The 13,927-nt window shown below is 35.8% G+C and overlaps 1 protein-coding gene across 2 annotated transcripts in view; it reads left to right on the forward strand.

The window, feature by feature from the left end:
* Positions 1–13,927, forward strand: part of LOC124357155 — a 36,876-nt gene that overhangs the window by 14,451 nt on the left and 8,498 nt on the right. For both annotated transcript variants that reach the window (XM_046808662.1, XM_046808663.1), the window contains exons 2-3: positions 11,812–12,085; positions 12,943–13,056. In XM_046808662.1, coding sequence (XP_046664618.1) covers positions 11,813–12,085; positions 12,943–13,056 — 387 coding nt within the window. In that variant the 5' untranslated portion in view covers position 11,812. The remainder of the gene's footprint in view (positions 1–11,811; positions 12,086–12,942; positions 13,057–13,927) is intronic.

The following is a 13,927-nucleotide window of genomic DNA, read 5'->3' on the forward strand; positions in this document are numbered from 1 at the left end:
TGCAAGAATTCACAAATGTTCACAAAATATTAACATTACGTAAGCCCTCGTCATGTTGAAAGCGATGTCGTGAGATGTAACGATGACAAATATCCAGTTCTGGTAATGTTTCGATTAGCACTAAATATAAAAACCTGTATTGTTTTTCAAGAACTAAGTCTAACTGCTAGTATAGAGGTTTTACTTTAAAATCTAGTTTTATAAATAGTGTTTAATTAATGTACTAACTACGTAACTAATTTAGCTTACTCACTCGTATCACACATACTCGTAAATATAAACCCTCGTTTAACCACATCAATCCTATTACTTAAAACTATTCAAAACAACGCTTCTGGGTTTACGATTTTTAAGTTAGATTAAACAATTCACCCATCCATCTATCCAGTCTTATTCTTATTAGATGAACTTCGTCTAATTATTGTATACGAGCTACTTGGTTTTCCTAAATTATGTGAGTATCGTAACTTTATTTTGGAACATTATGTATAATAAAGAAGTGGATGTTGATAAATGGATATTATTTTGTACTGGTGTTAATAATTCAACATCTACTAATCCCATTCACATCTTCTTTGGAGTTCTTAGGAGTCTTCAATAAAGACGATTTTAAAATATCATGTTTACTATTTTTATGCTACACCTCTACAACGAAAGTCCGCTGTTTTCCTCCATAGTCTGTCAGGAGATGGTGCTGTCTACCTTCAGCTACGACTGTGTCTGCTGCCTGTTATCTAAAATCTACTGATAAACCCCAACCCTCCTTTGGCCTAACATTTCTCAGTTCCAAGCCTAAGTGGCTGACACACCCCTGCCCGGCCTCACTGTGACTCTGCATTCCTCTCATTCCTATAGCTTGCTAATTTATACGTAAAATAATTCTATTGTACGAGATGCCGTGCAATCCATTAGCTCTTTATTTGTATACATTATTTCAATGTGAAAATTATCGGTTGAGTGTTAGCGAAGTCTTATCACTCATGGGGACGGAAAACATTATTTTCTGTCTGTCTGTCCGCACGATGTCTCGAAAACGAACTGACCTATAGACTTGAAATTGTGCATGAAGCTTCATTTCTACAGGAGAAACACTAAGTTAGATGATGGTGCATGTCACCATCCACTCCATGGGATTTGGATGAGCGTTAGCTAATAATTTTTGCTTGGAACCAATTTTAATTAAAATGCTAATTTAACATATACAATAATTACAATTTAAAAAGCACTAATGTTCTAATTCGTAATAGATGAATATGAGTTATAAGAATTAACTTATACAAAACTACGAGTAAACTCCGATTATATCTATATACCGAGTAATATCTTGTCTCGTAAATGTTCGTATTGTGCATTTTGTTTAGTAACTGTTTATCTTTTGCATTTTACTTCACAATTCAGAACTTATAAACAAGTTTTACCAAAGCAATTTTGTGTGATACACGCTACCCTTTAAGTATTCACTTATTACTAAACACAACACATCTACTGTTCAAATTTTGTACATTTTGACGATCGCAAAAACGTTGTAAACAGCCACCATTTTGAAATTAGTGTAAATATTATGTTGATTTACATAAAAATTCCGTCAGAAGGGTACGAATTGCCTCGCAAAATAAGGATACTTTCACTGAACGGTTCAGGACAGTAAAAGTACCGCATTTCTGTGTCCACACCTGAGACGCCCACAATTTGGCGGAATCCGGAGACTTCCTGGTCCGCGGCTCAGACGCTGTGCACGCGGAAGAAGAGTCACGGTCGAGAACAATACGGCTTTCTGGTCCCAATTAACGCGATAGGATAATGACAACAGCATCGGAACAAAGACATTCATTGTCTCCGTTGCTAGAAAGTGACAAAAACAGCAGCATCCAGGTCACTCGACGTTTCTAAAGACTTCACTTTCATCAGTCGCAACACAGGAAACCATCATCGAGTTCCGATTTTCCTCCAGAGAGTGTTCACGAACTCCGCCGCGAACAACATTCAGTACCACTCTTGGATGAATACTTTAGTACAGCTATATCCAACAATTAAATGTAAAACTAAGACAATCAGTTATTAAAATATAACAAAAATAACCTTTGAGGTAATTCGATCGCAGTAGAGAAAACACGGCTGTAACGGTTTGAGGCAATACATGATGGTAATATCGTATTATCAATTAAATTATGAGCAACGCACTACAAGCACATTAAAGTGTGCAGCAACGGAATACCTCGGTGTAAGAATCAGTGTATACGTTATGTGATCTTAGTAATAGAAATTATTAACCAAACAACCATAGAACATAAATACTGCCAGTAACTTCGTTTCAGTCTCTTACTACCCAATTATTGGGCCCATACGAATCGAAAGTGTTTAAAATTGAATGAACCGCTGTTATTCACTGCAATTTTATTTCAGCTATGTGCTATCCAAATTTGGGTTTTATGGAACCCATCACCATGAGATTCCAAATGGTTAAATGTTCCATCAGAATTATTTACGAGACACGATTCAGTGAAGAGACGAGAAAATCGTGTCCACCGCATGTTTCAATGACCCTGCCGGGTGATGCAACGGCAGCGGCGGCTTACTACTAGGAGAAAACAATTCGATAACGCAGCCAGTGGAGTAAGTAGCCCAAAGCGGCCTGGGAAAAGAAAGCTATACTCTCGCCAGACCATTGAAGCGCGGCTGCCAACTTGACCGCGAGAAATACAATGTCACAAGCATGTTCTGTCACGTCAGCAATCCGTTCAAACCCAACTGAACATTTGGTTCACCGCTCGTTAATGCCATGTATATTTTACAAAAAAAATCTATGGTTTTCACCCGATCAAAGCCAGGTGCAAGTCTACCATATTATTAGACTATTATCAATGAATTTTCATCCCCGGCAAGGTTTAAATATAAACTATACAATATTACTTAAATTAACATCATTATTGATGCTCAATTAACGGTAAGTATCATATCAATTGAGGCATCATTGCTGTTTTGGTCATTTAATTGAAATTTATAAATGTGGGAATTTTGTGTAGGGAAGAGAAGGGTAAGTCCTACACAGAAAAATAACAATACTTAAATTATAAATACACGTAAACAAAATAGAATATCTCATAAAAGTACACGATCGCTGTCTTATTTTAAATTATTAAAAACTTAAAGATGGCTGTTTTATAGGTTTCATTAAAAAATAATTGCCAAGGTTCTCTAGTTAAAAGAAGCACCCATAAACCAGCAGTAGGCCAAATGAATGTTGAAGCGTCTCCATCAACTACTGATGTTGAAACAATCTCAATCAACATCCTATGGGATCCGAGAGCGGTGTACGTGCACCTGGGTTGTGATCTCTGGCCGCCATTTGACTCTCCCATTCCCATTCTCACACTTTCCCCCCTGACCCCAGATTTTCGACTTCTACGTTCAACTGCACCTGACCACTCCGACTCCACCACTTTCGTTTCCGTCGGGTGCAGAGTTGAGCTTCGTTCTCAATCAAGGAGCTCTATAGTTTTGTTGAGTATTTTTTACTGATTTTAAATATAATTAAAATTAACGCTGGTTTAGTTTTTATACCAGGGCGATTGTAGAGTAAACAACGATTAAAAAGGATCTGGTGGATTTACTCCAATGGAAATTCTGAAAATGCAACTCGTAATTTTCTTACCCGAGTATTGTTTTAGAATTAATTGATTCAAAATGCAACTGATGATCTCATTTGGATATAACCACGAAAATCCAATTACTTAATCGGAATAATACTTAATACGACTTGAGACGACTAAAACAATATTCTACGTTCAAATCTTTATATATATGTAGTGCGTGATATTTCAAGAAGCTTAATATTCAAATAAATGTTTAAATGAAAACAAATCACAAATAAAACCAAACACTTGTTGTTTATAGATAGGTAATTTCATTCCTTACATAAAGGATGGGAACAAAATCTAATTATTTTGGAGCTTTAAAACAATATTTCAGAGGTGTCCAGTGATTAAGACAATAATTTAACAACACACCTGTTGCAGTTGTAGGATATTTTTTCTGAACGGATTTTTTTGAAAGAATTCACACTGAAACCACTAAGGAAATTAACACAAAAATCTCACCCTTTTGCCAATTTATACAGCTCTACACACTGAGTTTTGCTCTGCTGAACAATGAATGGCCGTTGCCAAATTTTCGTGTTTTAATACAACTCCGCTACAACAAATAACTCAAATGAAACCAGAATCCAGAAGGATCCAAATATATTACAGTATAATATTTACAATATCGACCGACAGCTTCGACTGTGTGCCGCTACAGCCTTGACTTATCGAGGACTTGTGAACTGAACAGACACACATAAGTAGGTCTAATTATAGAAGGAGTTGATCTTTTACAAGGAGCTATAGTTCCAATAGTCCGTTATGTTTCTGCAAACAATTATTTAGGATTTATCATTACCAAACTCATAAACTTCGGTAATTGTTTTATTGCACTGGGGGATGAGGGGAGGGGTGTCAGTTACGCACATTGTTCGAAGTTCTTTATCAATGAAGGACGTACTGTATACGATTGACTGAAGTGTGATGCCAGACGCCCTGTCGCGCCGGCCATGTCCAGTGTGCCGCGCCGCGCCACAGCCACCACCTGTAACGGGACGGTCTAGGTCAGGTCGACGAACTTCTGGTGAAATCGCGACCATCTCTCTCTAGCCTTGACTCCGCCCGCGAATCGTATCGTCATCTCGGTTAGGTTAACCTTTGCTACGCGCCGTTTATCATTATGCGAGGACGGGACATGCAAGCCCGGCGCAGCGATGCGGCCGTCCGGCCGGACAACCGCTGTTTATTATGGTTTTCGTGCCGGCGCATCTTTGAACTTTCCCGAGAATGTTTGAGGAGAAAGTGAACAACTAGCCGCATTCAAACCCCGTTAGAAATTTGTAAACTATGCGTCATATAGGCAGCAAGCGTCGGGTCGTCACGTTTAAGTGTTCTTTGTACCGATTAGTGAGTTACAGATCTCAACTGATACTCTCTCGCTCACTCCGCTGATTTCATCGACAACTCATGCCAGTTATCTCTAAAATATGCTATTGTCCAATACTCTTCACTAAAACATAAAATGGTTTGTGATATAAAATGGCCAATTCATTGTATTACTACATGTGTAATCCAATAGTTTGAATTGTCCACTCTGAATCATGGTTGTCATCAGAGACTTGTTGTTTCTGTGCTTTTTTATAAATAGAAATAGTTACTATTATGAAGAGAAAATAACTAAACAAAAACATAATTAAGTACTCATAGTTAAATATATTTACAAAATTCCAATGCTTTACACTAAATAAAAGTTCCAGAAAAAATTAAATGAGGTAAAAAAGTAAATGAATTTTTATTTAAATACAGGGATAAAATGTATCCAGCCTGACCGGCAGGACAACACTGGCGAAACTAATTTGCTATTTCATAGTTTGAGCTATTTAATATAGATAAATTACTTGCAAGGTGAAGACATTGTTAAAATGAACAAATAGTGTTTTACAGATTGATATTTCAATCAACTCTATATGTATTCATTACACACGCTCACTATTTAATACGGAAAAATCTCAAATCATTCAGAAAAACTGCGACGGTTTAATATAGTGACTTTTCATACCAGATCGCGTGGTTCCTCTTGCTATTCATATGGATTACACTAATACATTCTTGTAAAACACTGTCCCATTCCTGTTAATGCTTAAAACACAATTCAGTCGACAAAGTAAACAGAGCTTGCTGTCTGTATATAATATCGTGTTGCACACTATAATGTACTAATGTGTGATAGTATAACCGCGCGATTTTGCGAAATCCAAATCCAAAAATGTCAAGTAAAATAAGTGAACAAATATTAAAAATAATGTTTTAACAAAATACATAGCACATAATAATACAAATAATTAACAGCAATTAAATTATAAAAAATGTTGGGTGGAAAACCTAAAATAGTAGAATGAAAAATCCACTTAAAGTCATTAATTGGGATTACCCTGTACTCTCGCTGTGGGGTAACATCCCTACATCACCGCAAAAGGTAGGTTATATTTTCCGACACTGATCGCGTACCTCCAAATTAACTGCTATATTACTTTCGGTTGTGATTTAATTAATTTAATAAATTATGTTAATAGAAGATGAAAGGATTGGGACAGACACACATACCGTTTAACATAAACACATAATTTGCTATATGTTAAGTCAAAATAATAATAATTTATTTACAACACTCGCTTTCAAATTAAACCTTGAATATGTTCAAAAATACATATTATGACCAGATTTAATTATTTATAATAATAACATGCAGAGTTATTGAATAAATAATACAACTAATAATAATTTATTAATATTATTATTTATAATAATATTAATAAACATATTTATATTTACCAACAATCGCTAACAGGCGAAAAGGAAAATACCCGTAATTGCAAATACAACTAATGATAAATATAACTAATGAAAGTCAACGTCATAGATATCCAAATAAGTGTGCGAACAGTTACGTCACGAACATAGTACGGTTAAAGAAGTAATGTTCCAGATTTTAAACTTTTTGGTCTGAGATTATTCACCCATTATAATATCCCATATTACTATAAATGACATATACTAATATGTTTTAAGAAACGTGCGGAGTAGGTTATCTCTACGTCGTCGATTCCAAATTATAAATGGCGTATGCGCGAAGCCCATTGCACGTTTTGGAGCTGAGCGCGCTCGCCATTACTCAATGGGGAAGCGTTCAGGTAATTTGCCTGCCCCTTGTCATAAATTAACACACATATATATGAATAAGATATTGTTATAACATTTTTATAACTCTATTACCTTACAGAACACGATGTTTATCGATCTTGTGCGCATAGCTATAAATCTGCCAATAAGATCTCGTGCCGATTTTATAGTCACTTACGGTCCAATATTATCACCTTACTCTAATCATAATTTTCGAGAGGTCCAAAGGTGATGTTATCTTGAATACATGAGGAGTTTGCATGACTAAGGTTACACACACACTGTCCGGGTCGGTGACTCAACCGTTATACAACGTGCTGATACACCAGACAGAGCTGCGCCTCCGCTGAGCCAACGTAGAAAGTGCGGGGGGAAGATCCGCTTTCTGGCGGGGAAAGTCATGATTGGGGCATCAACCGCACCCGTCTAGCTTCGGGCCGATCCAGATAAATTATGAAATTGTTTGAATTTTTCTGGTAATATGAGGTGCCGAGTCGTTATAAAGATCCACTTCCTCCGACAACCGGCAAAAATGTATCATTAACTCACTTCAGTATAATCAATAATAATATTGAGCATATTAAAAAATTACTCTAGTTAGTACTGAAAAATTTATTCGATATAAATATATGATACCTTTATACAATACTAACTAGGTATCTTTATTTCGCACGAATCTCATTTTAGTTCAGAATGCCATTGTTGTAGCGATAGTTTGCCGCCCAAAAAGGCAAACTTGGTCTCCGAAGCAAAGCCGAAAGGAATGAATGAATGTTTATTCCATCAACTGTACATGAAATACACTTAAAAATGACAATAGTAAAGCACTAAACAGAATTGTTTTGAAAAACAATAGTTTACTAGTTATCTAGATAAGATATTACTTAAATAATTAATAAGGAATAAAGCCTGCATGGGCACTAGTTCCTTATTCTCAAGGAACTAGTGCCTTGAGAATAAGAAATTGACTGCAGAATCACAAGAAATTTTCTATAACATAAATAATAAATACACACTCTCAATAATGCATACAATAAATCAATTCCGTTATATCACCCTAATTTTCAAATTTTGCTAAAAACACAAACGCGTTTTAGTTGATACAAGGTTAAATGGATACGAAGAAACGTACCTCGTTTTGGTTCCTAAAGGTAGTGTAACCGATTTTGGGTTTAAAAAATATTTTTATGTTAAAATTTAAGGTAACTTCCATGAATACAAAAATAGTATAAACAATGTTTTGAAAATAAATGAATTTGAAAATGTAGGCATTTTATAATCAGGCCCATATAAAACTGCTGGGGATGAGAATAAATACTTTGCACAGCATATTCATGAGCTACAGCTTCTCGAAGTGTCGTTTTAATTTTTTGTATTTTATAAAACATACTTTAAAACGTTTTATTTAAACAAATATACATTTAATACAGAGATAATTTTCTTAAGTAATAAAAGAATAAAGACATGTCAATTCTTGGAGCTGTAACTCATGTACATACTGTAAAAATTACACATTTTTATGTTCAGCCATTTTTATTTAGGCCCGATTACAAAACTGGCTAAACTTCCTACTTCAAAGCCTGTAACATGGAGTGATCAAATATTTTTTGCAATTTTCCATTTTCAGGGAAGTTATCTTAAAGATATATGAATTCAACAAAAAAATACTTTTCAAATAAAAAATCGATTGCACCACCGAAACTATCTGATCTGCAGTAATCGTGTCTGAACCAGCGACCGACAGTTTATGGGTCTGAGTTAATGATATAAGACCACCTCAATTAATAAACTTGCTCCGTACAGTCTAAATGTAGGCATTTTAGATTACCAAGATTATACCAATAATGCAATAGAGAAACTTATTTTAGTTTTAGAAATGTCAATTATCCTAATTTGTCAAATTTGTAAAAGCTAGCGAGCAAATTCCATCTGCTTATCTTATGACTACTAATAAAGGACGTTACTAGTTTTATTTTCATTCAGTTAGGTGTCAATACAGTCTTTTCATTTTATTACTTTTTTCATGTAAATCCCGCAATTACACCCGATTTACGAATGAGTAGTTTGGCTCTACAGGCACATTTTCACGTGGTACCGTCTGATCTTAGGCGTCATCTCGGGTTTTGGGTCTGACCACACGGGCATCTGAGGAGATATGCTCATCGGAAAATTAAAATCGGAATTTTATTTTTAGGATTATCTTTTCTGTAGATTATGTAATGAGCAAGAGGAAACTGCTAAACACGCGCTTTTTGGTCACCCTGTGATAGTAAGGGAGAGTTGCATCATCTTTGGCACTCTGGAATAGGAAATGAATTTCCCCTAGGATGATCAGTTGCTTGCGGCATGTTGTGGAACGGCTAAAATTGTAAAATGCACTATTCTGGCTGCGCAAAAGCCTCTTTCGGCTTAAGTGCATGGCAATAGGTTGCCCCTTACACTAAAAAAGTAATAAACCATTAAAAATCATGTTATTTCCTGAAGATCTAGTACCTCGTGTATATGCAGTAAAAGTTCACATTTTTATCTGCAGCAATTTTTACTTGAGCATGCCTATATTCCCTACTTTAAATGCCTGTAATTACTCGTGGTAAACCAAAAAAAGACTTTTCTTTTTGTCTTCAGATAAATTATCTTAAAAGGCTACGTCGAATTTAAATTAAAACAATAATATTCCAACAAAAACTGATTTCATCACTATAGATTTTACCTTTCATTTTAATAGACCTTTTCATCCATACATTGATTGTGTGGCAGAACTGGTGTGCGACAAGGCTAGCGCTATGCTGTGACGAGTAGCCTACAACTCTACCATCCTTAATCTTCCATTTATACTTGTTAGTAATTTTAATCTTCTAATAACTATCTCATTTTAATGAATTACGTTTAAAATGTAGAGTATTTTTTATTGATGCCACAATTTACTCAAAATTACAAGTCTAATATTTTTCTGTCACCGTTTCTTTCGTTTCCCACTAAACAACAGATTCCAGGATTGGATGAAACGTCTTCTTATAAACTCTACATAATCAAAGGCTACAATGACATCTAGTGGTGTAGCAATAGACAATACACGTATCATGAAGAAGGGGATGAACAAAATAATCTTAAATACATAAATGGGATAGTTTATTGCAATAAGCTTGTGAAAATACTTGTATTCTGTAAACGTAAGGACGATAACAATTTTAAAGTTTCCCTAAAGGTAAGGAGGTAAAAGCTTCCCCTCGTATCTCCCTACATTACAGACATGGGCGCGAGTGTGGAGACAAGTTGGTCACCCACCATTAGCAAACTGTTCCAATAAACTCTAAAACCACACATTACACCATTTTCCAACTCCGACTTCCAGTATTATAGTCTTAAATCAGCTGTGTGGCTGTCAAAATGTTACTTTTCCAAATCATTGCTGTTCTCTCCAATGAGTTTCAAAATATTAAGCATGCATTTAACTAAACTTCAGAATATAGTTTTAACCCATTTATTGTAGACCGCCCCAGAATGACGTGGTTGCGATGAGTCCATTGAGTAGCAGTTTTTGATGTCCTATTATTCAAAGTTTAAATTTGCATAAATAACTATTAATCCTAGAGTGCTGCAGAAGGTGATGATTTCTCTGGACGTGCTGATTAGCAGACATTCCACATCGGTATATAGTACTCAGAACGAGTTTACATTCACTTCCACATTGTATAACATCAAAAACATCATATTCCAAGTTATTATTATCTTGAAACAAAAACCTAAATACAAATAGGCAATGCCTGACCTAATACCTCATTATATGGACTATGGAAGACTGTGTGACCAATTAATGGAATATTCCCTCTTTACTTCCTCTTCTGTTCACTGTTCATCAAGGCACCGCCACAAAAGCAGGTTAACGCACGTCTCTCTCCCAGTTAAGGTGAACAGATGATGCGGTATTTTCTTTACAGCTCTCCAGCCCGTGATTACAGGGAGTCGTTGTGTTCCCAGAACAGAACCGAACCGCACGGTGAGTTCGAGCTCCCGTTGGTCCAGTGCCGGCAGGAATGCCCGTGACCCAGATAGCAAGGTCGGGCACCGTTATCCCTACACCGACACCTACAGGACGACCCGCTTGTCTCTGGGTCCCGGCAGTGGCGCGGCAAGTCGCGGAAACCGCGGTCACCCCCCGTCTCCCCCTCACCTGGCGATACCAGTCCGATTTCCAGGTGAATGCGTCTTCAGATTGATCAATCCTCCGAGTTCTATCCATCCTAACGGAATATTCTTTTGTACGGTTTCATGAACAGATATATACTAAACATGGGTATACTTTCGACTTCATCGCGATGTCTTAGGAATTCAAATGAAAGTGATAGTATTCTATCCTTCTGTGTCCGATACAGACTACGACATCACGCCTATCGTTGAGCGACGCCTCTAATTCTAGATTTGTTAGCAGACTTACATATTTCTAAAAAAATAACTCAATTTCAAAACTACCACGCAGATATCAAAAATGAACAAAAACAACCACACGCGCTAAATATAATGAGCATAAGTAGATCGGTCGTTGAATAATCAGATAGTATACTTATTTATTTCGTGAAGATGCATTGAAAATCGTTACTACTATAAGACATGTAATAATAAAAAAGATCGTTCTTATACAATGTAACGCAATGATAACACATATTACCATGTAACTGTTGTAAGCAACCGTGTTTTATCTTAAAAATTGCAAATATGTTCGTTCTAGATACTGAAATTTTGAACACGAGTCAAAGATAAGCTGAGCGCATAACCCTAGGATCAGAATAAATATTTTAGAAAATACTGAAAAACCAGGATCCTCACGCTGTTTGAAACAGACCTACACAGGAAATTGTTTTCTGGGTAGGAGTTAATTCCGGAGTTCAAAAATATTAAGCATGAGTATATGTTTGCTCTGGCTACCTCCCTACTGAAAGATATTACTCTTGTACTACTACTACTACTACTACTACCAGATGTTGCAACGAAAGGGTGAAATAGCAGTGATTATTAAAATAACTACCAGCATAACAGATCTTATTCCTTGTTACAGAATGAAACGACAACAGATGATAGGGTGGAGTCTGCTAGCGATACTGGGATGCAGTGTGGTGTCTCCAGTGTTGGGTTACCCTGGAGTGGTGACGGCGGCACACCTCCCTGACAACAGCGACTGGAAGCCCTACGACCCTGCCCCTGTGCCCGCCCCCGCGCAGGTCGCTACCCCAGAGGCACGCAAGTTCGCCGAGAAACCAAACGCCAGCAAAAAAGTGGTCACGTTGGAAGACAGAAATGACATAGACGACCTCCAAACAAACCAAATATCGGTAAGTATGGATGACTTTACCACAATATAAAAACATGTTTCTCTCAGAGCGTTTACAGTTTAAAACATTTATGCTAATGTATTCATTATCCAATCAAAAAATTAAATCTGTAGCATGATGCAACGAATTCAGGTATTGATTATTACAGAACATTGTTAGAGAGGATGATTATACACTTATGTGTATACACTTAAGTGTTATGCTAACTCAGCATGACTAGACTTACTATTCTATACTCTATTATTCCCAGAGCTAATAAGACAGCCTTTACTAATATACAAACAATGCACACTAGAGTTGTTTAACAAAAGAGACCGGGCATATTAAATCAATTGAATGGAAATTCGGTTAATACAAAATAGTACATAAAGTCATCCCTTTTACGGCAATATCATGTGTTAAGCATTTAGTGCGTCTACTGAACCAAGCAAATACACTCACACATAGAAGTACATCGAACTTGTTTTATGCTACATTTTATCATACAGTCGATATTTATTTCTGTAAGTAATATAAGAAAAATCTTTTTTCCATAGAATCGACTCTGTTAACTCAGAAGTTCAGTTAAACAAGATTCTAGCATAATTAGCACTGCCACATACCTCTGGAATGTATAGGTTCGCCGATATGTTGTTAAGAATACGTAATTTCATTTGTACATTTATAGAAAATTGAAATTCACATAATTTATTTAGAATTTCTATAAAACACAATGTAGTGTAATCCAAATATTAAAATTTAGAAAAGCTACTCACAGTTTTCTTTAGTGAAAACTGTGCTTTTCCACAAACGTCATTATAGTGTAAAATATAAGAAAGTTGATAATCTGTACACTTCAGGATACCGATTTATTACAGGACGCCGGGTTCTCCTGGAGCAACATGTTAGCGATGGTGATGCAGATGCTGTTCAACCCTATCAGCAATCAGCAAGTTGGCCCCAACAAGTCTGACAGCATCGACACTGATCAGGTAATACTGCTTACAGTCACTTTAATCAGAGTTGGAGCATAAAACTATTGTCTACTATTATCAAGAAACATTTTATACCTTTCCTTGTAAAAGAAAGGAATCTTAAAAATTTTTGATCACAAAATTAATTTTAGTACATTTTTAACTAGTTCTCTATTAGAAAAATTATTATGTTTGCGTAAAAATTATGACGATAATTTTGAAAATGTTACTTCTCCTTTTATAATTTTGACGAAGCAAACGTACTTCTGTACTATTATACAAGGAAGGGAACATAATAAAGAAGGAACATAAATTTAACAATAAAGACAGTGTCAGATTATAAAACAGCTGCAGCTTGTGATCGCTGACTGGCTGAGCTTCAGTCAATCACGATACAGCCCCCACCATTAAAAAATGTATATTATTGGTTCTAGCAGGTTTGGTTTTACATATGTTGACTGATGGTTCTACAAAACAAAGTTGAAGTGTCTAACATTTCAATTATTGTGCAAGGAACAACACAGTGTAAAGCAGTAATTTAATCAATTTGTCTCAAGATTGCGCTGAGTCCAAATCCTGATTCTAAATTTCTAATGACATATATCAATGAAATATAATAGAACACTCCACAATTTCTTATTACCATTAAATTTCATATCAAAGTTCTTTACCATGTAAGTAAATTATGTCCAAAAATCAAAATTATTGATTAAGTTGTTGTTTTTGAAAGCAGTGCCTGTTTCCTAGAACCAGTGCTGGCTATCCATTTAACTTTACAATTCATCAGTATGCATTTAAAATGTCAATACACTTTTTTGTGAAAACCCCAAAATAGTTGATTTTATCCATGTGTGTATGTTCAAACTTGCTTTCTACTAAAACCAGACGA

The sequence above is a fragment of the Homalodisca vitripennis genome, chromosome 3 (genome assembly GCF_021130785.1).
Source record: "Homalodisca vitripennis isolate AUS2020 chromosome 3, UT_GWSS_2.1, whole genome shotgun sequence".
Lineage (NCBI taxonomy): Eukaryota > Metazoa > Arthropoda > Insecta > Hemiptera > Cicadellidae > Homalodisca > Homalodisca vitripennis.